Source organism: Echeneis naucrates, chromosome 17 (genome assembly GCF_900963305.1).
Source record: "Echeneis naucrates chromosome 17, fEcheNa1.1, whole genome shotgun sequence".
Lineage (NCBI taxonomy): Eukaryota > Metazoa > Chordata > Actinopteri > Carangiformes > Echeneidae > Echeneis > Echeneis naucrates.
In genome coordinates, this window is record NC_042527.1 from 10,337,768 (window position 1) to 10,364,973 (window position 27,206).

General features: G+C 41.3%; 1 protein-coding gene across 1 annotated transcript in view; it reads right to left on the bottom strand.

The window, feature by feature from the left end:
* Positions 1-1,669: 1,669 nt before the first annotated feature.
* The window catches only part of camsap2b (calmodulin regulated spectrin-associated protein family, member 2b), a 28,028-nt gene continuing 2,491 nt past the window's right edge, over positions 1,670-27,206 (bottom strand). The window contains exons 2-21 of the mRNA XM_029525260.1: positions 24,728-24,987; positions 18,850-19,029; positions 17,701-17,787; positions 14,281-14,422; positions 13,092-13,231; positions 11,538-11,628; positions 11,330-11,431; positions 10,610-10,679; positions 10,225-10,506; positions 8,744-9,458; positions 8,476-8,622; positions 8,187-8,394; positions 7,606-7,789; positions 6,782-7,511; positions 5,518-5,654; positions 5,139-5,353; positions 4,954-5,053; positions 3,574-3,689; positions 2,636-2,754; positions 1,670-2,544 (exon numbers count right to left, since the gene is read on the bottom strand). Coding sequence (XP_029381120.1) covers positions 2,245-2,544; positions 2,636-2,754; positions 3,574-3,689; positions 4,954-5,053; positions 5,139-5,353; positions 5,518-5,654; positions 6,782-7,511; positions 7,606-7,789; positions 8,187-8,394; positions 8,476-8,622; positions 8,744-9,458; positions 10,225-10,506; positions 10,610-10,679; positions 11,330-11,431; positions 11,538-11,628; positions 13,092-13,231; positions 14,281-14,422; positions 17,701-17,787; positions 18,850-19,029; positions 24,728-24,987 — 4,325 coding nt within the window. The 3' untranslated portion in view covers positions 1,670-2,244. The remainder of the gene's footprint in view (positions 2,545-2,635; positions 2,755-3,573; positions 3,690-4,953; positions 5,054-5,138; positions 5,354-5,517; positions 5,655-6,781; positions 7,512-7,605; positions 7,790-8,186; positions 8,395-8,475; positions 8,623-8,743; positions 9,459-10,224; positions 10,507-10,609; positions 10,680-11,329; positions 11,432-11,537; positions 11,629-13,091; positions 13,232-14,280; positions 14,423-17,700; positions 17,788-18,849; positions 19,030-24,727; positions 24,988-27,206) is intronic.

Consider the following 27,206-nt stretch of genomic DNA (forward strand, 5'->3'; position numbering starts at 1 on the left):
AAATGCACAGTGGCACAATGTGTGTGTTTCTGTGGTTGTAAAACCTACACTGCACATAATGATTGATAAGGCTCAGGGTGTTGATCCCTCAATGGCCCCCAAAAAGTCAGTTTTTACTTCATGTTGGTTCATTTCACTGAAGTAACAAACTGCAAATATCATATGTAATTTGCGTCACTAAATGACATTGTCTCAAGATGAGTTTGTATTTTGTGATTCCCTTTTATTCAATAGTGCGCTTCAGGTATCTGGTCCTTTGCTGCGCTTCCTGAAATTTCTTTAATTTTTCCCACATTAAATGGCTTTGAGGATACAGAGCATCATATGTTGTTCAAGTATATGCCCAAGTGCCATGAGGCAAACTTGGAGTATGGCTGTAATTTGAAACTGAGTGGCAGGTACTACATAGGAGCATGAAATGAATTATGTACTTGAAAGGATGAGGACGAGCAAGTCCTTATCAGAAGTCATATCAGTTTCAGTCGCAGAGAAGTACACTTAAATCAAAATCAATCAATACAATGAGACACCATCAGTACTGTTGATAGCTGGCATTTTAATAAAGCTCAAAGGAATAGAAAAAGAACAAATATCCATGAACACTTGGGCATATTTAGTTAACTGAAAGGAAAAATGAATTCAGAGTTGGAAAAAATAGTGAGATTTTCTCAGTTTACTCGCTGGATTTCATATAATAGCACATTAAAGCCTCAGTAAGACTTCATAAACCTTCCCTCCATGGCTACAGTTCACTCACAACACACTTCTTCTGTGACTGCGCTGCTTCATCAGTACACACCTCCAACAGGCAAATGTCCTTACAAAAAATACTTCTATATGCCAAAATATATCTGTACAGTGTCAACACATATTAAAGGAACACATGACAACAAATGTAAGAGTAAAAGTAAGAGGAACAAGCAGGACAGTCCTGAAGTGGGAACATCTTTAGATTTAGAGATTAGGTTTAGTGATAGTGGACCAGATCTTGAAGTGCTATTATTGGTGAATTAATTTATTTACAGTTCAGAACTACTTTCAGGGTAAGCGTTATCTAATAGTTCAGACAATATCCACATTAAAGTGACATTTGGAGTATCTAGTATTTAGTTTAAACATGGTCATTGGTGATTACTTAATTTATTCTTAGATCATTGCACAGACTGATGAAACAGTGTGGGATGTCTGTCTATTCTAGTACTGATGACAGCCTTATTAGTGATACTGTTGAGTGATCATACTTTTTGCATTTGTTGCACAATAAAAGGCCCCAAACGACAACATACTGATACACATACATGATAAATTATAAAAGCTACTCAAAAGCTACTACAAGCTGACTTGTTCATTGTGAATTGAACTGCCATTATATACAAACTAATTTAACTTATATACCTATGGTATTATATGGTTCTCTGAATAAAATCTAAGACACCTTTTCAAAATATCTTCAATAATAAATTAAGAGTCTGTTGCAGGTGCTTTCCAGATTTGTTTGATGGTCCATTTGTTCAATATCAATATCAGCACTTTATGCTGTTGGAAAGTAATTGCAATCACCAACTGAGGTATTGTCCTCACTCTTCTTGGCACTTCACTATACACACATACACAAATTTGAATAGGAATTTTCAGTCACATGTAAAAAACAAAAAAAAAAACAAAAAACAAACAACACATGCCTGTATAGCAGCAAAACAGTTTATCACCCCCCAAAAAATGCTGCATCTAACTGATCACAGATCAGACAGGCCACCCTTTGAGTCACTATGTTGGGCACCATCATCTGATATTAGATCTGTGTGTATCCACAATTTCTGTACCACAACAGACCTCTTCGACAGGCGCTGACAAAATGACACCAACACTCACGGTGCATCCATCTGACACAAAACAAGCATAAGGCCACACATGATCAACTTATAGAAACCAAACTGCCTCTACCAGAGGCGTGACATTCAGTGCTTCAGTGGTTCAACTAGGTAAGGCATTGGTCCGCCTATTATTTTCTTCTCTTTTTTTTGGCACATGGAAACATTGATACACATGCTGATAAGTACATACTCTTGCCCCTTTTAGACAGTCCAGAGTCTCTGTATTGTAACAACAATGTCGGAGGTCCACTTTCCAGTTGTGACTTATAACACTGGGACCACATGTCCCTTTAATCAAAAAGTGATTTCCACAAATTCTTCTTTGTTCATCCCAGAGAAGCATCTCCAAATGTTGCCCTGCCATCTGCCACTACTTATGATGGAGTTTTTTGGGTGTCCCCTGTTTCTTGGTCTGCCACAGATGGCTGGCTATGGTGATTGCATCCACACTGGCGGACATGGTTTTGGCTGGGATCTTGCTGAACTGCTTCCTGTCAGAGTTGTACTTGTAGAGGCCTTCGATCATCTTGGTCGTGATGTTCCTCGGTCCTATGCCTGCTAGTTTGGTGATTTCTTCTGTCTCAGGACAATATGTGTACACAGACCTGAACTGGCAACCAGCATCACGGAACAACACCAGGAAATTATTGGCTTCAGATTTCTCCATTTCCTACAGAGAAACAGGGGGAAAGCATTAGTTTTTATGCATTCTCTTAATACAAGAATGAACGAGGTAGCCAAACAAAAAATCTTAAACAAACATCAAGTATCTTGTTTTTCTGTCCCTCGTTGACCTTGCCGGCCAGGCAGCAGTGAGCCAGGGCATTCTGGATGATGTGCTTGTTGGACTTTGCACTGGGCTCCTTGTAGAGTTTGGGTCCTGGGGGAGAGAAAGACAACACAAATATTAGTATGCAGCAAAACAAAAAATGTCATGTTGTGAATATTGCAGCATGTCCTTCTAAATGCTAAGTTAGCTCTCAATGCTAAGGAGACCAAAATTATGTTCGTTAAACACAACTCCACAATCCCCCGACCTCCATTTAAGGCACTGGATGGTAACACCATAGAGGTAGTGGACTCATACAAATATCTGGGCATCTGGCTAGACAAGGACCTTAATTTTAAGCATTACGTCTCCTACTCAAATTCATAGTGAGATTTAAAACAGGCTTTTCTATTGCTGCCCGTCACCAGTCTATTTTTATCACAGTTTGACTATGGTGACTATGGATCCAATTTTATCATGCTGCTTTGAGGTTCATAACAGGCTCAGCCTTCAGGACCCACCACTGCACTTTATACACATTTTCTGGTTTTTCTTCCCTTAAAACTCAGAGGTTCCCCTTATGAGGATCGAGTTAGAGATGAAGACCCCTTCCTACTTTGGGCCACGGTCCTAAAATGACCTGCAAGTCAAGATGAGGATCGCTCATCCCGCTTTCTGGCTTTAAACATACTCTCGCAGAGCAATTAGTCACCAGCTGTGCCTGTGACACTTAGCTTGGAAATTGTGTTGTGTGTTTGGTGTCTCTTTCACTGTGTCTATTATCTTGTTATCTTTCTCTTGCTGTGTATGTTTGCTTGTTTTTGTACTGCTGCTCTTCCTGACCAGGACATCCTTGAAAAAGAGACTGTCAAATCTTAATGGATCCTTCCTGGATAAATAAAGGTTTCACTAAAACAGGATGTCTCATACCTGTGTATTCAGCGTTTGAGGGAGTGGAGGAGGTTGTAGAATCGTTTTCCCAATCCTTTTCTCCATTACGACTTCCAGCCGAAGGACAAGAAGAAAAACCTTCTGCCGAGTCCGGCCTGAAGATGATCCCATACAACAAATAACACACACAAACATAATACCAACCACATAACCCAATTGACACACGTAAGCATGTACACAACATTAAAGGAAACACCAAGACAAACAGACATGCACAAACGCACACAGATATAAAAACATGGACAGATGTGGCAGAACAAGGTCAGACACTGTGACACAATTCCCATTCCACAATTCCAAACCCTGTCTGTTGTCTTGCTTAACATCTTACTGTACACATCTGACAAAGCTATGCTGCAAAGGACAGAAAGGCATGTTCAGCCAAGCAAAGCAAATTCTCTGCGTTGTCTTTATGGTTAACTGCGAGAGATGAGTTAGTGTACTTGTGGAGGATACAGTGAACAGCGCGGTAAAGCGTAGAGCAGCCAATACAGAAGCAAGAACTACAATGAACCACAGTCTGTGCTGGAAAACTGTCTCATGAAATGTAGGCTGAAGAGTCAAATGGAGTTAGAAATGGGGGGGGCGGGAGCGGCTACAGCAGCTTCATACATTTCATTGGTGGAGGCACTTCTGAGAATTACTGACCTTCCCTTTCTTTCTTTAGGAGAGTTTAGAAAGAATGGGATATGTGCAGAAGCTATTTTATTGCCTCTGAGGAAATCCATGCAAAGTTGAAGAAAAAGAAGAGAGGGATAAAAGAGAATCAAGAAGCAGAGTGTAAGCCTTAAAGGAATCGAATCATAAGAAACAGCCTCAACAACAAAACAGTTCAGTGATTCTAAGGCACAACGGTGACATTAATAAGTAAACTAAAACTGAAAAGGTGAATGAAAGTTCAATTCCTGTCAAAAATACAAACTCTCGTGAACGGAATGTTGGCTTGAACTTAAAGTAACTCTTTGTATTTCAAAGTTTTGCATAGCCAACGTTAGCAATGAACAACTTAAGTTTCTTGAAGTTCCCTCAAAAGCACTTATTTTGTTCTACTGAATTTGTATTAATCACTGAAGCTTTCTTTCTGGATTGGAGGAATAGTGCAACTGCAAAACCACCAAATACCCAATTTAATGAGATCACTTGGACTTGCATTAAATGGCCTGCTTCAATTGTGTACACATAAAGTTAGAATTCATTAGTAAAACAGGTGCACTTTAAAAGAGAGTCACAAGAGTATTATATGAGGTGAGAATATCCAGGCTTGCACGAACAAATTCAGGTCCGTAGAATATTTGTCTTGCTGCTTAATTGTGGCCAGTGTAAGAGAAATTGGCATTCTTGACAGTGAGTGGTTCTTACCTGCTGTTCTTCCTGTTATCTGGTTGGTCTCTATCATTGTCAGCTAGATTTAGAGATGCCAAAGATACACTAGATACTGAGAAGCCTCGAGGACGAACCCCTGCAAAATGAAAATAGCATAAAGGTTAAACAAGAACCAGCGGTTGTGTTAGTGTGTTTGTAGTCATGGTTTGTGTATTGCTCACCCGTTGCTCTCACAGGGGGCATGGATGACTCCATGACGTCCCTGTGGATGGACTTGGGACGTGGTTTCTTCTTGAGGCTTCCAGATCGCGGCTTGATGACGTCATCCATGTCCTCCATCAGTTTGAGCTGCTTCCTCCTCAAATACTCATTCTTGATGTAATCCCTTCTGGCCTTCTCCTCATCCTTCTTCTGCTGCTCTTCCTCTGCTTTCAGCCTGGACGAGGAGACAAAGATTAGATTATAAACCTTTGAACCAGGTCTTTGAAGAGAAACAAAGTATGATTAAACCTGCTAAATCAGCACATATTTTTCTTTAATGCCAGCACATTGAATTTGGCAGGATATGACATATGTATGGATGTCGTAAGCTTGGCGGACCGTGCTGCGTCCCTCCTTTGCTCTTGGTCCAACTCCTGCTGTTGCTTCCTCTCCTGAGCCTCCTTTTCCCTCCGCAGCCTCTTTTCCAATAGCGCTGCTTTCTTTGCTGCCATGTCCTCTTCCCCTTTCACATCATCCTGGTGTTTGACAGGTATGATAATAAAAAGGTAGTAAAATAAGACAACAATGTACATATGTTTCTTATCTCTACTCTCAGAAATCAAATATTTGATTGAAAGGATGCTTCTTCTTGATAGTTAATTGAACGGGTTTTAAAGGGAATATTTATGTATTTCTATTTGTTAAGACAAAATTAATGTTAAAATTGTAAGCTTCCACTTCGGTAAGGGGGCAGCTGGTATTTAAAGTGGTATTATTTACCTACTGTAATCAACAAACCCATGGCGTGCCACGAGTCTGTTCATGCCTACATTCACTCATGTCTCTGATGAGCTAAGTGCAATACACTAATGCCAGGCTCACTTACAATGACAAAGTTGTTGCTGCCTGCACTTGCACCATCAAGCTGTATGGACAGTATTAGTAATGAGGCGTTAATGAATTATGTATATCAGTTGTGATTATAGTTTGACAGCGGTGGTTCCTAAACTAAAGGGTGGGGCCCAGTGGGGATGATGAGGAAGAAAAATGTGTGCTTAAGTCACACAGTAGGTGAATAGATACATACAAATACAGGAGCAACTCACAACTTTACTGTTGCAGAATACTGCAATAACCATTAATGAAGCATTTACAGCATTTGTTTAACATTTTCTTCACCTACGGCACCTCAAAATGGTCTACAAATCTTGTTTTATTTGGAAACAATTAAGAAATAAAAGCTGCTCTGATTCGAGCGAGGATGGAAATATTAATGCCAGCAGGTTAACTAAGATGTCGAGTCTTCTGGCAGCGAGAGTCCAAAGCAAAAGTCCAACATTTAGGGAACTCAGGGGAGGCAGTGTGCTTAGCTTAGCAAAAAGCCTGGAAAGAGGGAGAATCAGCAAACTCAAATCTGTTCAGAGGCGCCAGAACCATGGAGGTCTCAGTCTCTATGGTCCACAAAGAAGTCACTACTGGCAGTGAATTCATTTTGCTCAGTTAAATGTTAAACGTAGGTCCAATTTAACCTCTACCTACTATTCATGGTGAACTTAATATTTAAAGAGAAACTACCATGATAGGGTGACATGAAAAATATTTTTAAAATGTCCTTATATGTATATCTGTGATTTGTAATATTATGTGTAACTCTGTGAATCACCTTGAAGAAGAACCCACAGCACATCTTTTGATCATCTCCGTAGTTGTCTACTCCAGTTTCTCCATCTCCTGTCACCTCTTGACTGTGATCTTCTGGGAGCTTCAGCCCAGACAGAGGCACCTCCACCAGGTCTTTCCTGTCCTGATGGTCTCCTTTAACCCGGGTGCTTGGGGCCCCTTGGAGCTCAGATACCGGCTGACGCAAAACCTCTGGTGTGCTCGATTGTTTGATGTCACCCTTCGACGGAACCTTCTCTGCTGCTGTTCTCTCCTCTTGCTGATCACCTTCCTTATCTTTGGCTGTTTCTTTAGTTGGATGCTGAAGAGTGCCAGCACTCTTCTTTGCCACTGTCTCTTCTTTGTCTATAGTGTTTTCTTTGCCGTCCTTGGCCTCTTGGTTCTTGTTTTCCCCGGACCCATCGTCGTGGCTAAGGTAGGAAAAAGAGCAGTGCTGGGTTTGGCTGGGGGTGAAGCGCCTCAGTCTGGGCAGGCTGTCCACAGAAGTTGGGGTATTGAGCATTCGGCTGAAGGGAGTAACCTTCAGATCATTTGGTCGCGGAGTACGAGGCGTTCTTGCATGGAAAGAGGCTGGGCGCCGCTTAATGCCAGCCGGGGAGCGATTGGGAGCACGGGCAGATCCAGAGGACGACAGGATGGGAGACAAAGACCCAACAGACCCTCTGCCTGATCCCCGACCTGTCACACTGCTGCTACGCAACTCACGCAGCTGCCTGTGTGGGAAAAATACCCAGATACTTGTAAATGAGTACACAGGATGATTGCAAGATTAGTTTTCCAATGACACGTTCTAACATTGAATCCTACCGGTGTGGAGATGGGGCAGGAGGAGGAATAACCCAGGCTTGTTGTTGTTGCTCTCTCATGGCCATGATCCGCTCTTGCTGCTGGGCTAAACGCTGCATTTCTGTCTGCAGGAAGCCCAGGGATGTGTTGAGTCTCTCAATGGAGCGTGTGTATTCTGCTAGGTCGATTTCCCCAGGAGCAACACCTGTATCGCAACAGTAAATACACAGGTCACTCAAAGCAATGCACAAAATCAGAATCCTCCACAATGCCTCAAACCATCACGGGCAACAAAACATTTTGTCTGTCCTCCTATATTTTTTGTCATTTGTGGTTTAGAGGTTAAATCATAAGTTAATTGGAAGAGAGGAAGTGGCCCAGAGCATTTTCTACTGGGCCATAGAAAATAACATGATTTTTCAGAATAACCTCAATAATGACGTAATTTAATGGCTAAAAATTGCATTTTCTTGCATCGCTGTCCCGGTTCCAGGTTCGGAAATGGACCGTTGTGAATTTACTATCTGCACATTTAGCATTTTTTCCTATTTTGTGATGAACTCATAGATCACTCAGTAATACCCGTTGTGGTTGTTACCTACCTCCACCATCTTCACAGGGTGATTTTGGAGCTGCTCCATCTGGCTTGCACCTCTCCGCCCGTTCCATGCTTCCCTGACTGGTGCCCTTTGAGGATGTTTCTGCTCCCCCTGACGGGCTAATGGGGGGTGTGACTCCTTTCCTTCTCACAACATTTAGAAAGGCTGTTCTGCCCATCCGCTGACGATGGCGAGTGAAAGCTGCTTCAACCTAAATTTATGAGGGCAAAATAGTGCATATTTAGTTTGAACACACTTTCCTCTGTCTTTCTGTCTCTCTTTATCTGTTTACCTTTTTCTTCTGAGCTTCAATGGCCCTGCGTTTCTCCTCCAGCTTCATCCTCAGTTGGATCATCTCTGAGGCTATTATGTGGGAAGGGTCTCTAGGGGAAGGTGTTACTGGGGAAGGAGATGTGATTGGCAAAGGAGGCGTGGAAATCTACAAAAAGTTGCAAATAGCATTTACGTTAATTCTATGCAAATCAGCATCATTTAAAATTCCATTAATGTCTTTGCCCAGAAAAAAAGGTATAACAAATGATGCTGAATAAGCCACGAACCTGAGAACAGAGGTTTTTTGTGGGGAGTGTATATGGTATGTTGAGATCTGAACTCTCTGGTGTGGTTCCTCCACTACTCCTGCCCTCCAGCTTCCTGAATTTCTGCTCTGCAAAGCTCGTCATCCGCACCAGGCCTCCTCCAGAGCCACCAGACGATGAAACAGGGCTGACAGTGTGAGATCTGGGGATTGTGGGTGCAGAGCTAGGAAAGTGGCTGCTCCTGTCAACCCCATTTCCCCTCTCACTTTCAGGATTAGCATCACCAACCCCCTTGCCCCCTCCTTCCCTGCTCCTCTCTGTCTCTGGCCGGTCTGGCAGAGGGCATGACCTGGTCATGGCATCACAGTCTGGATCTATATCTGAATAGTCTCGCAGTGAGGAGGAGTCCTCATCCAAGCTCTGGATATCCTCTGTCCTCACATGGATACCCGTGTCAACTTCATCGGTGGACACTGAGTTGGGGTCGTGTTCATTCAGCCGAGCCTTAGCTGAACCCAGGTCATCTCCTTGACCTTGGGCCCCTGGAGGGTCTGAGGACTCTGCACCGTGGAGAAAGAAGCTGTTGTCTCCCTCTCCCATACCCAAGCTGGCGTGGGGCCTTTCTGTGTCATGGATAATCTTCAGGGCCTCTTCAATACTTGGAGGAGTAGATGGGCTGATGTGGCCACTATGGTTACCATGGTGATTGTTGTCAGGGAGAACTCCATTGGAGTACCTTAAAACGGATCCAGGTGAATTAGCGTAGAGTATAGCATAGAGAATAAAGGCAGAGAGCTGAGACAGCTGTTTCTTCATGTGTTTGAATATGTTTTTAACATAGCTTTATGGAATAAAGTATACTTATTAACTCACTTATGGAATAAATGAGTTAAGCTAATTATTCTCTGCTCTACAAAGTTTAGTGCACATTGCACAGATGAATGTTGAGGAACAGCACAGAAAAAGCACGACAGGCAGGTATAATATACTTAGTGCTGCAGATACAAGCAGTAATAACTCTATGCTATTTAACACACTAAACTGCAAAATCTATTTTAACCCAGGGGGAGGGGGGTAATAAAAACCTTTACTGGACAAATAAATAAATCCATAAAACAGAAATAACTTTTCTTTAATGGGGAACAGTTGAATGGATACTGAAAGTCTCTGATTGAGGTACTGCTTTGTAAGGCCCCGAGGCATTCAATCATATGTTAGTTATACAAAGGCATCTATTAATTTATCTCATTTAAGAAAAGAATTTGAATTAAACAAATCTTTCCTTTTAAAATGATGACATAGAAATTTGGAGGAGAGAGGTTCCTATTCTATTTTAAAAATCATAAACTAACTCATCCCATTCTTTTTTTTTTTTAATAATATGTTTATTCATGTTTCTTAAATGAAAACATTAGCACATGACGAGGTGTGCAAGTACTTTTCTCATATGTTTGTAGGATATTTTATATTAATTCATATGAACTCATCCCATTCTCCTGTACCTGCTTTGGCTCTTGATTGAGAACGTGTTGTTTCGCCCGAGGGGTTTATGGGAGACAAAGTCCTCATCCTCTTCTGGTATGTGTCTGCTCTGGCCGTTTACATTGACGGGCATGTGAGAGAGGTGCCGCTTCATACCTCCTCGGGATGCATAGTGGACTTTGAACCCAAGACCGTCACTGCTGGCCGAGCGGGTCATACCTCGGAGGGGAGGGGCTTCACAAGGCGGCAGAGCTGGGTCTCCGTCCAGAGGAATCTCGAAGGAGATTCCTCGAGAGGAAGACCTGAGAGCATGATAAAAAATTTTGTTCAATAGAGAGACAACAAACCACTTGAGATAAGTAGATGAAAGAAGGGCAGGAAATGGTTCTGATTTCAGAGACTAACCGTTTTTCTTTGGGCCATGTCCCAACACAGCCATCAACATAGGACATGGAGGTAGACCTCTTCATTACTCCTGTTGTGGAAAAAGAGAGGTCTTACATTATGTATTACGTCTCTTCTAGTTCACCAAATGGCACAATGAGTGTCATGTCCAGATTTTTCTCACAGCTGGCCTGAACTACTACCTCCATGGCTTACCATCTGGCTATCAATCCCAGGGTTGATTTTTTCCCATGAAAAAGGACTCTGATGCATTATTAATAAAAGCTCTTTTATGGAAATGTCTCTGATGAGACAGGAGAGTGTAACAGTTATTGTGTGGCTGCACATTAGCCACTAGATGGTGACTGGTTTCAAAACAAAAGGCATCCACACATTTGTTCATTGTTCTGTATTCATGCCCTAAATAACTGTTCATAGTAGTCCTTATGCTATTGTTTGAGAAGTGCTGTGAAAGCATATCAGGGCAAATTAAAGGAAGTAGAGGACAAGCCTGTTATGCATTGAAAGGAATATGGATATTGAGGCTTCTGGTGTTTTTAAGAGGAGCAGAAAGCAATCCACACCAGCACTGTTACATCTCTGCTCACAGGCTCACTAAAGATATGCACTTGCATGAGGTGAAGTGTCTTTTACACACATTATTGTTTGATTTTATCCAAGAGTACCAATGAATAACCAACACTTACAAAATAGAAGTAAGTAATAAAAGGTCATATTTACCCTCAACAGGGGTGTTCTCTGGGCTGTCAGGTCTTTCTACATAGCTCTGTTTGACTGGACTGGATACAGGAGCCATATTTCTAGAGGATACAGGCTCACTGGCTGGAAAAGAAATTGCCATACATTAAGTCTGAAGCTGGCACTCTGTATTTACTTTGAAAGCTAACAAACTGCATGCTGGTGCCATTACTGTGAAGTTGTACTGTACCGTTCGGGTCAAACTCTCTGGGCTGCACAAACGAGGGTTTCACTACTTCAAACCACCAGAAAAGCTCAGCCATAAACACCAGGTAGTTACTCTGCAAGAGCACACACACGCACCCACACACAAACACACATTAATGCTGCAATGTAGTTATTTGTTAATGTCATGAGCAAAATATTTGTTCCTTGTGCCTCTGTAAAGAGGCAAGATGAGCTTCAGCAGCAACTTGACAAATCAGTGAGGACACAGGCAGCCAACTGTTGCTAGGTAACAATCTCAGGTGTGCGAGAGCAGGTGTTTGTGTGTAGCTGATTGGCTGGACATTTTTTATTGTCTGAGTTGTTTAATGTCAAACCCATACGCCTCTTAAATGCTGCCAAAACACCATCTGGGGATTAGTTTAAATGTGTCACATATGGACAGACAGTTGCAGAGACGCTGGCACGAGGAACTTCCATCAATATCTAATCCATGTCTGTTACAAACAGAGCTGGAGGATTTCACCTGTTAGAAACAGACACTAACCAGTTCTTCTCTTTATAGCAGGGATTAAAAAAAGACACAACTAAGAAAAGCTTTCTCCTGTGAATCCTTATTTTGGCAGCATGGTGAACTGCTCAAAGAGAAAGTTTTCTAATGGACTCATGCACACACAAGTTATACACCCAAACACACTGATTAATATTCAGCAAGCAGTAAGTTTGTGGGGAGTGGGCAATAAGCCAGAGCCTTAACAGTCAATACACACAAACACAAAAACTATATGAAGGAGAAATTAAGAGAGGAGAAAAAAACTGAACAAATAGTGTTTACAGATAAAGACTCTGCTGTGTTGTTTTGAATAATAGTAAGTCCCAGTCAGCTTGCACTGTGACTTGAATCCAAATGTTTCTACCCACGCTCTCTGCATACTATTTACCAACGCTGGTTTGGCTGCCTCTGAAGCAAGGATGGCATAGAGATGCTCTTAAAGCCGTACAGTAAGGCTTTTTATTAACCAGAAAGAAATGAGTGTATGAAATGGGGAGATCTCTTTTTGAGGACTGTGTGAATCAGCAGTTGTGTTGTCTGGAAAGTTCACAGATAATGTGTGATAGAACACCACGGGGATGCCGAGGGGGTGAGGAACAAGAGAGGAAAGCAGAGATGGGTCAGGACTGTAAATCTCCTCAGAGCAGAGTTTGGACTCTGTCTTAAAAAAAAAGGAGGGGGGGGGGCACTTGGCCTGCAGCATCTGTATTGAAAGAAGCAGCACTAATACACACACACACACACACACACACAGACCAGACAAACTGGCATGGAAGTAAAATAATCTTTATACTCCCAATACATTCACACACATGCAATTACAACTAGAACCATGCCTTCTACATGCACGTTGATTACTCAACGTTTCCTTGCATGACTCATTTTTCCCCATTTGTAATTTATCACCCCTGCTGTCCTTATTCCCAAAAAAGCCCCTTTCTCCTTCTGAATTGTCATCATAAAATCTGCTTTTTCCACAACCTCAACATAATTTTTGTGGCAACATTAGAATTTGGTTTCCCTTACCTTTATAGATGCATGTGCATAGAGCATGTCCTCCAGGCTGAAGTGGCAGCAGTGATTCAGGTTGTTCTTGCAGAACTCCTGTACCAGCTGGAGATTGTACAAACTGTCAGCCAGTGACATGGTCTCCTTGAGGCAGATATCTGCTCAGCCAGGGGAGGGGTCACACACACATACAAACACATACAAGAGGGAGGGTTGATGGAAAAGGCCAGACAGGAAGACAAGGAAACGATAAGGCCAAGTTTGCGTTTAAAAAAAGAATAGATGAGAGGAAAATTACCCCACTACCCTCCCACTGGCATTTGTGCTCTGTGCAGTAGTTAATTTGAATCTCGCAAAAACCATGAAACAATACACGACACAACTTCTCAAACCGCCTTCAAATCTGGATGAATCATCAGGATTTTTATCCACTGACGTTACTGTAAGGACAGCCCATCCATGTGTAGGATGTCTGACAAGACAGAACAGCTCAGGGAACAGGAAACCTAACATTAAAGCATTTTCCATTACTGTAGTTCTTCATTGTTTTTTGGTTAAATAAAGTTGCCAGCAAGCAATCTTAATAAACTTTAACCCACTCCCACATCTGGTTCACATGTGTGCAAGCTCCCTGTGAACTACGGTCATTCCCAAGAGTCCACAACATGTTTATTCTTGAAATAGCAGCCAGCTACTCCTCTTACAGTCCTCTGTCACACCCCTTGTGACCAATCACAACCCAACCCAGGGCATTTTTAGAAATAAGGCAGAGACAAGTTAAGAGGAAAGTCTTTGTCTCACTTGCTGTATTGAATCATTTCTATCTTACAGTTTTTTTCCTCTATTTAACAGTATATACAAGAAATTAAAACAGGGTCCATCATCTATTGACTGTGTTGCTGTATAGGATGAAGATAAAAAGTTTGCCCACTGCTGCCAATGAAACACTTTCAACTTCACGAAATGCTGCGAGATACATAATAAATACTCCCTTTGTCTTGAGCACCCATTTCAAATGTGTGTTGGTTACAGCAGCAGTGAGAGCAAAAGACAGCACCCTTTGTTTTGTGAAAACTGCTCCACTTGGCTCTTTGTATGCCATTCAGAACTGACTTTGGGCTTTTGTGCGTTTGCTTTTTGGAATAATTACAATAAAAGAGGGTGTGGGCAGTAAGTAAGAGTGGGTGTGGTTTCTGACTGACCCTACCTTCTAGTCTAATGGCCTGGGGGCAGTAGAAGTGCAGCAGGGCAGTCAAGGCGCAGCCATCTGTGTTATCCTTCAGCAAGTTATCCACCAGGGGGAGGGAAGGAGCGCTCCTCTGCTGGGCATGCTCTCTCCTGTAGCGACTCTGAAACCATGGCAACGACACAGAGACATCACCTATGTATGTTGTCGGGGTAGGTAAGTACAGTTGGCTGTGTGATTGTTGGTACGAACATCTGCAGACACATTTATCACACACTCTTTCTCTCACTATCTCACAGGAAAGTGTTGATTTGAGGACTTTCAAAAACAAAATGGGTCAATGGGATAAAATCAGATAAACTGATAAGTTAAATTGATCATGCAAATAATCAGAGACAATATCTACAACGATGTAGTCATCTGCAATCTGAATTTTTTAAAATTATGCAATCACCATTTTTTCTTTGAGGTTAGGTTTGTTTTATAAATGGAAAATAAGCATGCTGGCAAATAAAAGGTTTGAACTATCTAGCACACAATTCACTGGCACTAATTCAGCCCAAACCTCCACAGTAGAAGATAAAGACTGCAATTTAGAGTTTAACAATAATATGTCAGCAAGCCCCCCTAGTCTGCAAGTTTTCTGTATATCTCTTGGTGGATGTAAAAACCACATATGTCTTCAGGGCATCAGTATACCCGGTTTGCCAATAAATATGTAAAAATGGTGAAGTTTTTGCATTTTACAACAGAGATGGTGAAAGCTTCAATTGCAGCAGCTCTTACTGCCTGACAGTGTCTCAGTTTGCCCACAGGGGAATGCAATGTTATTGTTTATTGTGTTTTATATTAACACACATCCTACAGTTATTTTCATTTAAAATCATGCAACAGAGGAAAAGAAAAGATAAGATGAAGATAATAAAGGTGTGATCAACCCAAAATATGGGCAGGTAGGGATACTGAGACTGTGTCATCACATTCGACTATATTAATTTGGTAGAAAATATGGTACTGACTTAATCATGCTAGTGGACTCTAAACGCTCTTGAAAGTGAACCTTCAGACGAATTCTTAAAGGTACTAATCTCCAGCACCATTTGCTAGGAGACTTGATGGGGGATGACGATTGGACAACAATAGGAGAGCGTGAGGCATTGGTTAAAAAAGTGTGTCTCTAAAAGCAATTCTCAAATGTCAGTCACACTATTGTCAAATGCAGCCTCGACTCTTCATGAACGTAACCGTGCATGCAGAAGTCTTTCATAATGTTTGGCTAAAAATAATGAATTAATGCGAACTGCAGGCAGGAAATCCTAAAAATTTTACTTTGCTCATGTTTTCTCCCACTATTCCACCAAAACTTCACCTCATTTGTGTAAGTAATTATATTACAATCACAAACTGAACTTTCCCTTCAGTCATAGGTGTAAACACCCGGTGCGATCATTCACCCAGTATCCACACACAGAAATCCTGTGCACTTAAGTCATAAGACCATGGTTGAAGATCATTTATGTATCCTGAAATAGACAAAATAGACAGAAAAGTGTCTTGTGCTCAACCATTAAAGTGTGTGTGTTTGCACAGGCCCATGTATGTGTGCGCGTATGTGCGTGTGAAATTGAGTATGTGGTCCTCAGTGAATAGACTTCTTTTAAAGTTGATGATGCAGAGAAGGAGCTGTGTGATGGAGCATAGCGCAGGAAAGCAGCTGACTGACACTGGCTGTACAATGTATTTCAGTGTCACATATACTCCTCATCCCATGTTGTAGTTTGTTGCCCTCGACAAAGGCTGGGGTGTGTATATGTGAGTCAGTTCTGGATGAGTTTGGAACAAACCCCATGTGTATTGTCAGCTAACAGAACGGCCGCTCATAGGCACTATACTGACACAAAAACAGACAATAAAAGGGAAGAAAGAAACTCCCTCATCAGATAAAAGCTCCTTCTAAAGTCATTTGGCTGCTCATGACATCCTTCAGCTCTTTGAAGAGCAAGTTTATTTTGCACCATATGAGACAGCAAGGACACACTCACGGCCAGTTTACAACCTGTTGAAAGGAAATAGGTTAATCTAATATCATGATAATAATTGGTTCTGCTCTATGGATAACAATGTCAGCCCGTCGGTCGGTTCAAACTCAAATATCTCTAAAAAAAAAAAGATTGTTATGAGATTGTGTCCAGATATCTACTGCTCTACTCTACTGTTCTAATGTTAGCATTCAGCTCAAAGCTCAACTCAAACTACATTTGAGAGCACTCAGATTCACTTCACAACCTTTATGGCTGTCGGATATTTACACATTAACCTAAAACAGAGTTTGAATGAGTGTTTATCTCATTTCTCATTTCATTTATCTCATATTGAATTTCAGGATGTTTACCTCCACATTCCCATTTGTTATACTGAATGGTATATGTGCCTGAGTACACATGCTCATAGTAAGACAATATTTTCTTTTTCCATGTTTTAACCTTTATCCCTTTATATGTAGCTGCAGAGCACCAACCTGAGGTAGAGGTTGTGACCTGATAAGGCAGTGTGCTGTAGCACTGTAGTTAAGTGGAGGGGAGGGGGGGTGAGGCATGGCAGCCCACTGCTGTGTGTTTGTCTCAGTTGACTGCCTCCATGTGTCAAAAGGACCTTACATAACTCTGAGGCCTGCAGGATGACAACATTGTCTGTCTGTCTGTCACTGACTCTTTGCTACAGCTGACAAAGTTTCCAAGTGCTCATCTTCACGTCTTGCACCACAGGGATTTTTCTCCCTTTTCCTCTCTCTGAATATCCCTCCTCCCCTTTCTTCTCTTTCTCCCTCCCTGTCTCTCACCCTTTCTCTCCTCCTCCACCATGCACATTTTTTGTCTCCTCTAACAGCAGTGTCGTGACTCTTGCCAACATTTCTCTGCAGCTGGTCAGAGACTGAGCTCATCTGTTCCTCTGATATATGGCTCACTGTGCACTGTGCTCTGTGTGCGTGTACATATAATGTGTGTTTCCATGTGTCTTGCATGGAAATGGACTTGTTCTTATGCATTTCAGTGGCAGACAGGGAAAACTGTTTTAAAAATCAATGATTATTAACAGATAGGAGGCAAAAATATAAATGAGCAATAAGACCTAAACTAAAAGTAAATCAGAGCAAATGAAAAGACAAAGAAAATACAAGTGTTATTTAGGCTGTTATCAATGTGAGGAAGTCTTTAAGGAATCCTTCTAGCTATCTATCAGGCGTGTGCATCTAGTTCAGGGATACAGCCAGAACACTGAGCACAAACACTGGAAGCACAAACCAGCACAAACCTGGCTCAAAAAAATAAATAAACAAAACTGCTAATACTGGTACCTCTAAATAAAACAATGTTGTACATGCTTTGTTTGATTTTTATACAAAATATTTTTTTTTATCCTATTGTATGTTTGGGTTCTTACTTTGTGTGTTGTAATGTTTGACTCCTGAAATGAAGCTTCTCTCAGCTTCTGCTCCTCCACAAGGATATCCCTTAGGTGTTCATTCACCTGATGAGAGGGAGGCAGACAGACAAAGAGAGAGAGTTAGAAAGAGGTCACATTTCACATGAGCATTTATTGGACCCAGAGGATGAATGGTGAGTTTGTGCTGGAGTGAGGAAACACTTGAACACAAGCACACGAGGCTCCACGCTTCAAAGAAAAAAAACATTTCATCAACACATGTGCTCCTTAACCCCTGATGCTAAAAATGACTGTAACCCAATATACAGCGCTCAGCTGACTTCCGGGGCACGTTGTATAAAGAGCTTCGAAGAGGGTGTTTTTTTCTGATGCAAAATATTGGCCTGAGGTTGTCTCGTCCATTCCCAGCCCCGTAATGCTACACAACCCTACATGCTTGCCTTGTTTTTTTTTTTTTTTTTATAAATATCTTTGAAAATCGATCATACATGTGTAGTTCACTGTATTTGTGTTTTGAAATAGGAGCAGCAGACATTTGAAGTTATTCAGTCAGGAATGTTAGTAATGATTGGAAGCTTCGATAATTCATTCATGTCACAATGGGCTTGTGTCACTGTTTTGAATTATTTTTAAGTTAAACGGGGTCAGCATGACAATTTGAAGCAATTGCATCTGCAAGATACAGAATAATCTTTTAGAAGATGAAATAAACTAAAGGTGCAATCGCAGAGACTTAGCTTTCTTCAAGCTTACAGCCCACTTGAGGTCTGGCATTATCCATCCAATCCTGATTTAGCAGACTAGAAGAGGTTGGGTTGTAGGTTGAGTCAGTAATGTCTTACTAATCTCTCTAACATGATTACTCGCCCCTTCATCTAGTTCTTTTGCCAACTACAACAGATTCATGTCTGAATGAGCAAAAGAAGAACTGAGCGCTGGCACACTTTGCTGCACCTCCTGTATCTTTCATATCTACAGTAAAATAAAGTCCTGTGTGTCTGCTAATAAGCCACCATTGCACAAGGCTCAAAGATGTGTACACTTTATCCTCTCTAAGAAGAAAGCAGGTGCCTTTTTGGTTTTGTGTTAACATGAATGTGCTCTGTCTGTGTGTTAGGGTTAGGGTTAGGGGTACTCTGAGTGCACCTTGTTAATCCAGGTAGTGATCGCATCCTCTGTGTCATAAGGCAGCTCCTGGATGTGTCCGTCACTGTGAGAGGGTTCAACAGAGGAGTACCTGTTGATGCAGGACATCACCCTCTCCACGCTTACCATCTCGACCGTGTATGCCATCATCAGGGTGTCTATGAGCGCCAGATGGGAACTCTGTAGAAACACACAGTCACAGCTAACAGTTAAAAAACATTCAGCCAAATACTGATAGAACATTTCCTCTTACCTCCTCAGTTTTACTTCCTAAAGCAGTAAACTAAAAATTCAAGGCTTCATGTTTCCACCAGTTTTTCATTTGCAGGCAAATATCTTACATGCGTCACCCAAACATTTGTTGGTTGAGTGTTTAGCATCTAGCAGGCCTGTGTCTAAAGTAAATCTATCATAAACCTTCAAACCCGCTTTGCCTTGTAATGCCAGCTGAAAACAGCAGAGAGTCTTATCAAGAATTTGGATTTCTGCTGAGGGTCTCTTCCACTAATCTTTAAATCGTTTAAATCCAACATCAACTTTGCTAAACACTTCTGGGTGAGTGGTATTCAATTTCAAACTGGAATCCATGAATGGAGTCAACACTTGGATAAAGCTTGACATTCTCTTGGCCTTTCTAATCCCTTTGCAGGCCACTCAGACCAACAGACCTCCCCTTCCTTTTCCTGTCCCACCACAGGTCTAGTCCAAAACATGAACACTGAATCTGTGTGGACGTGTATTTGGACATGTGCTTACATCTGCTTACTTAAGCATGGCTGTGCGTGTCCAATCTAATAAAATATCTTATGTCAGGTGTTCCATGATTCAGGTGACCCAAACCGGCACACACAAACAAGCAGTGGGACTTCGCCCCACCAAAGCCTGTACTGTCAGGCACAAGCCTCTATACATAACCACAGAGCCTCATGTAACAGCCAGTGTGACCCAGAGTTTCCCCAAGAAATAAACAACCAGTGCTTCTACTAGTGCTCAGCGTCAGCACCACATGCTGCTCTGCCAGCCTAAATAGACGTGTACAGAAGATCTGTGTTGTTAAACAGAATCAAGTGTCACATGATGTCATGAACTGTTTCTGTATGCCAACAGTAGATTTGAGTACGCCAAAACAAAAAAGATGGATAAAGATGGATTAATTTGACAGGAACTAACCTTTCTCTTCACAAAAAAAAAAAAAACTTTAATGAAGTGATTAATTTAGCCCGGGGTTTCATATATCATACTTTTTTTTTCTGCCTGACCAACAGTCAGACAACTAAAATATTTTAGTTTTTAATGACAAATCAAATAGGAACCACATTTTTGGCATTTTTGCTTGATAAATAACAACTATTTTTGTTTTGTGTTGATCATATGTAATGAATATACGAGCTAAGCAGTAGTACACATTAGAACTACACTGACCTCTGTGTGATAATATAGAGTGGTTGACACACAGTCTGTGATTGAATCTGCAGTTTATTTCACAGCCATACAGGATTGTTTGGATTGGTGCTTGAACACATAAGTCTGATATTGAACTTTGTATGAAATTGTCAGCAGACACGGTTTTGAATTCCAGTTTCTTCAGGATATTGTGAGATATTTGGCATTGCATGCATTCTCCTCCGCAGGTACAGTAGCTAGTCTGGGAGGCAGATGGAAAGAAAGAGGGATAGGCAGAAAGAGAGGCCAAGAAGCTTAGACTGGAGCAAGAAATCCAGAAAACATAAAAACCTACTGAGCTTTCTGACCTTATTTGCATGAAACTACAAATTTTGTAAATTTTGTTAAGAAGCAAGACATTTTTAATTAGAATTTTTTTGTACATTTATAGCTGTATTTTAATGTGGAAAAAATTAATTTAGCGAAATTGCCAAGTGTTTTGGCAACTAGACAATTTAACGAAAACTTCCAGGTGTTGTTATTAATTACAGACAATGGAATCAAATTCATATGTTTCTTTTAATTATGGATCGTTCCATATGTATAGACATATTTTTAGGTAGAAAACTGTAACACAGGGAGAAAAAAATAAATCAAGTATTAAAATAAAAGTAAAAAAATCTATAGATTTTATTGAATAATTATTTGAAAGAAGGTACAGTACAGGTTGATGAACATTGATATGTAAACATACTGGATTATAGCTACAGCTAATTTCTGTCAATAGTTCCTTATCAGGTTGGCGTAGCTGATTAAAAATGTATTTAATTATTTGATGACTCACAATGCATCGATAATTGTGTTACCAACGAATCAGAGCCATCTAACTTGTAATATAACTGTGAGGTACCTAGTGATTCCCATCCCTATTCAGCTCCTCTCCCCTCCCCAATAGTTTTTTTTATTAGTCTTGTATCAAGTCTTTTCTAATAGTCCGCAAGTGAAAAGAAAACTACTTTGTACATTCCTGCATTCTGTGTAAGCTTGCCTTCTCTTTTTCTTAGGAGACAGATTAATAATTGTGACATATATGAATGTGTCTGTACAGGGTGAATATGTACATATCGGTGTGTGCTCAAGAGACAGAGGTGACAGCAGTCAGACGGTGTATGGATCTACATATCTACATACTCATCTAACATCCTCAGGAAAAACAACACTACTGTTGACACTACAGTGTGGATTTAAAAGCCATGTGCTGTCTATTATCCCTTGACTCTGTGTGTGTGTGTGTGTGTGTGTGTGAGAGAGAGAGCAGGGAAGCAACTCTAACCCTCTCACGGTGACAGACACGCCTTATAAGGCTGTAGAAATAGCAGACACTGGTCATAAAGAGCTATAAAGGAGCAGAAGTACCGTCATGTACGCTACCCAGCATCAGTATTCATTCTCTGTACTCTCCCACAGCTATGTGTGTGCGTGCGTGTGTGCCCTTGATCAAAGGCATCTATAGGAAAGTAATGTGCAGCTGAACAAACAAGTAATCAAAGGAGAGTCTTTGTGTCTCACTGCACACATCACAAGTCTCCATCAACCACTAGGACAGACTTGCAAATGACCCACCTCTGGGCAGCACATGTGCTTTTATTGTATAACTTCACGTCTGGCTTCTTGGAGATGTTAATATTATGCTAAATATATGACACAATTGTCCCCAAAAGAATGAAATTAAACAATAACTTGCCTCTTTGTCCCTTTCTCTGTGCTCTGTGTACATACATATAATTTGTGTTGAACTGCTGTTCAATTTTCTAAATCGTTCTTTGTTAATCGGCAGCAGACACTTAGATGATGGTTCACGCCCCTCTGCAGGCAAATTCAATTGCTGCTCCGACTCACTCTCTTCTGTCTCTCTTCTCTATCATGCTCGTCTTTTCACACATGGAGAGCAGTGCAGAGCATGAGCATGAGCATGTGTGAGATGGAAAGAAAAGAGTCAGACAGTAAAGATAGAGAGGGAAGCACACTGTATGAGGTGTGGCTGCTCTTTGGGAATATGTAGTTGTGTGTGTGTTTCACGGAGCGACGGTGGAGCAGAGTCGGGGGTCTACCAGGCAACTGCGTTGACTCATTGTGAGACCCCACCCACCATAGTGCTGCAGTAGTGCACATCACATCTTACTCCTCTCCTCTCCTCTCCTCTCCTCTCCTCACCTCCCTTTTTCCAGATGGCCGTGTTAGCAGCGGGCCTTTTCCACTCGCTCTCTGGCACACACACATCCTAATGCCCGCCAAAAAGGCAACACCTTCCCCTTGCTCTCCTTTACTGCAATCCCTCCCTGTCTACAACAGCTCTTCCCCTTCTACCCTTTTCCATTGGTTCACTTACAGACCTCCACACTCACACGTTCCTCTTTTCGCTTGCTCCACTTTTCTGCTCCTTCCTGGATTGCAGTCAATTACAGTATCAGCCCATAAACTCCATCTTCTCTGTTTTTCCCTCCTTCTTCTCTCTTTGTATCTATTCATTCTCTGACAGACTGGCACACTCCTCCTTCTCCTTTCCCTTCCTCCACCCAGACATGAGTTATTCTTCTCTTGAAGAGGCTTTGGAAAACCTTTGGGTCATCATTTTTCTGTGGATATACCATAACCAAAAATGAAACCCTGGACTTAAACATGACTGAAAGGATCCCACTTGTCCAAAAAGTCCAAAAACGCACACACATTTTTTTTCTACTTCTACTGGGGAACTATCTAATGATTTTAAAGAGGCATGGGGTAACACTAAGGATGGAGAGATTTGTGTAACACAAACAGAGGTCGTTAGTGTAGCAGTGAGCTATGGGCTCAATCTGTCTACTTAACACTCCAAGTAAAACCGTTCAATCAATAACCTGGCGTACACAGACAGATGCACATTCACTTTCACAGTTGCAAAAGGACACTGGATCATTAAGTGCAGCACCAAATCACTACCCACGACTCCCACAATTCATGACACCCCCAGTGAACGAGCTACATAGTGACGATAATCAACAGCAAAGATAAAAGTGCCCTTGACTAGTGACTTTCCATTAATTCCAGGAGCTGTAGAAAAGAGAGAGCCAGAGCACAGGGCAAATAAAATGCAGCTACAACTTGAAAGAAGATGTTGGGGCTCGATTAAATATACTCTGGTCTCATTTAATCCACAAAGTGTTTGGAGGAGACGGAGGTGGGGCAGGGAAGGCTTAAAAAGAAAGACCATGACTGCAAGAGAGAAGGCAAAATAGAGGAAAGAGCCAGGTGTAAAAAGAATAGAGAGACATGAGGGTGGAAGAAAGAAAGGGGGAGGGGGGGTGGCTGACTGCATTGCAGACACCTTTTGGCGTCAGCAGAAGTGCCCCATCTCCAGCCATGCGTGCTCTTACCAGCATGTCTGCCACTGACTCCCCCTTGCTTCATCACTAAAAAGCTCTTGTCACACCCAGTAAAATGTGACCGTATATTATTATATGGCTGGAACAATAAGGCAGTTAATCGATTAGCCAATCCACAGGATGTCAGTGAGAGGTGTGAAAATGGCTCCACTTAGCTTTTAGCAGGCTCTGAAATTTGAGGTCTTTCTGCTTGTCGCTGCTTCATGTGAATATCTTTAGATTTTTGATGGTTTGTCAGCTCAACACTCAAACAACTTAACAAGGGAATGTATTATTATAATTATTGGACATCTTACAGACTAAATGACAAGCCATATAATGAATACAGTGATATATACATATAATGATGCAGCTTTATGTTCTCCATATAGTTCTGGATTCAGAATTCACAAAATACTAGTGGAATTATTCTTGGTGGTCTGGGCTAAGACATGTTCACCCATTGCCGTCTAATGACACAGAGGCCAAACGTTGAGTAATGAGTTGCCATAGGAAACCCATCATTAGCAGTTGTTTTTCTCTCAACAGGACATATCTTGGAGAACAGTTGTAACAGTATGACACATGGAGTGGTCCACTGTTTGTCATATCATATAGTGCACTTATCCCCCATGAGAGGAAGACACAGCAAAGGACAATCAACTGTAAGATTAGATGAAATTATTAATTTAATCGTCAGACAGAGAGCTGTTTGAAAAATTGATTGAAGTCATTCCCCCCCTCCCCAAAAAAGGGAAAACCTTTGCTGGTTTTAGATTCTCAGATGGTTCTATTTGCTGTTTTCTCTGTAAATTTTAGACATTTGGGTTATTGACTGTTAATTGCTTAAAGCAAGCAATCTGAAGTTGCAATCTTGGCGTTTGTGAAATCGTGAATTAAATTTTATTCGGACAAATAAAAAAAATATCTTTGCTTGAACTTCTGGCTGATAATATGTGATTTGCATGTTGCAAATGAACAGATTGAAATCACATTTCATCCTATTTCACACAATTTACCTGTGAATGTACATATGGGGCTGTGATAATTATTTCATGGTAATTTCATGACTGCTCAGGTAAATCCTCACTCACCATATGTATTGGTGTACTGGTCAGGTCTCTTTCTGTGACCAGTCGGTCCTGGTCTGTGACATACAGGCCTTTCTGGGCCAGAGCCTGGATGACAGCGTTGTGTCCCAGTAAAGGTTTGACGGCATCACTGCGGAGGATCAAGCTCCCCGCCCGGCAGTAGAGCTCTGCAGACTGGAGCAGGCAGGCCACTGGAGGCTTCAGGTGCTCCTGGTTGTATTGGTCCCTGTAGAAAGGCTCAGCCAGCTCATCTGGTACTGCATCTGAGAGGGGAGAAAGGCAGAACAGCAGAAACAAAATAGGTTAGGACTCGTTTTAACCTCCTGCTCCATCACTGCTGACACAAAAAAGTTCTTTCTATATTTTAAAGACCTTTTGTTCTTGCTCTGACTTCCCTACGTTGTTGCTTAGAGCCTCGCCTTATGTTTGTTTTTTCTTCATGTTGCACACACAAGCACATACCACAAGGGACACAGGACCTGAAGAATATCATTACTGAAAGAAATCTTTAGAAAGACATGACAAATCAGTAACTATAAACCTTAGGTTAAGCTACTGTATGTGTGTGCATGCATGTGTCAAGTTCTGAGTTCGGTCTGTCGGTGTGCTGGTGGAAGCGTATGTTACACAGCATGGAGCACTTTCTAATCCTGTTACCTCATCAAGTAAATCTGATTTTAAGAAAGCTGGACAGAAAAACGCACACCCAACTCCACATCTAGGACTCATCCATCTTTTGCCTGCTTCCGTTCTTCATCACTATGTTGTTGTTACCCACACATTGTGACTCAGAGTTAAACTGTACCAGTCTTCAATCTGTTATTGAATGACAAACATACTCAAACATACAGTATGCATCTCTAGCCAGACCAGGTCCTTGCAAAGGAATGTGCATGTGTGTGTGTGAGATGACACACTTGTAAAACACTGTTTGCTCCAGTATGAGTGTGTATTCCTGGTGTGTGGGGTCATTTCCTCTGCCTGTGTCTGAATCACTCTGGGGGAAACAAAGGACAGTAAAGGAGCCCATCTTAAAGGTACAGCTTTTTGTTCTTCAATCTAATTTCCAATGCCATAAAAACAGAGCTCAGCAAAGCTACATAATAAAAGAAAGTTGGTCCTTTCTGTAAAAACACTGATTATAGTTGAGATCAACCTCAGCAGTTTCCAATGGTTATAGTTTACGCAAACCCAACCTTTGTCAGAATGAAGCCAATCACAATATAAATATGACGACTGTTTGAGATGTAATTCTTGTTAGAAAGGTTTTCGGTCCACATAGTCTTTCAAAAGCAATCGTTCTGAAACTTTTCTCCAGCTTTATTTTCAGATAATGTTAATGATAATCAGGTAATGTTAATTTTCACCTGAATAATTTTTCCAAGAGTTAGATATCACGCAAAAGACATAAAAAAAAAAAAAAAAGCACAACGTTTTTTCTAGAGTTCATGAAAATCTGCCTTGTCAAGTGAAAACCCTCTCCTTTGTGTTCGCCACCAAAGAGGAAACAGACAGGAAGTAGCTGCCACAGGAAGTCCAGGCACAGAGAAGTCTGCCCCCCTGGAGACCTGCTGGATCACAGCTCAGCATACACAACTTCACAGTCAGCATTGTTTATCTCTGCTAGTTTACTGCTCTGTATTAAAAAAAAAAGAAGAAGGAATTCTGTTAGTTATCTAGATTGTATCTTAATGATATTTGACTTAATTAGCTCCAGCTTATATTCTATTAGGACACTGTCTCAACTTGAAGTACTGATCATTTACATTATCAAGTGGAGTCAATCCTTTTATAGAATTTATTTAACTCTCTAAACATTCAATTTCCAGATTTCTATCACTTCATCTGACAGAATATATTGTGATCATCTTTTATGTGACGACTGTTAGTGAAATCTATCCATGCACTGCAAAGACAGAGTCTTATCTTTTCTGTCATGGGATAGGTCATGTACTGTGTGTTAATGGACAGCTTGAACAAACTGTAACACACAGAAACATATACAACATAGAGCGAACTGCCATGAAAATCACTGCACAGTCGGCAGCTGATCAAACCACTCAAAGTCCCTGCACTTTAGGGAAGGAGGTTGATAATCAAAATGCTCCAATTTTGCTGACTTGAATGTGCCTGGGGAGTGTGGAGGAAGGGGGTGGAGGTCTATCTTGGGGTTGTTATCAATCTTGTGCTAATTGAACTTGCCTTGCTTTCAACCCAGGCGTGATACTCAATCATGACTGGGCCAAAATAGCCAATACAGCCAAGTCCACCCAGAATCATTGAGGTGGCTCTCTGATATTTAATAACATGATAGAATTGTTTTAAAAGAGTGAAAGTAGGAATTTAAGTCTTAAATGCCAATGACATGGTATGAGGAAAACACTGAATGGCTAATATAAATTTGTGTTAAGAATTTTAACAGTCCTTTTAAAGTCAAATCAACTCACATGAACCTGTCAAATTTGTTTAAAGTGTCAGATAT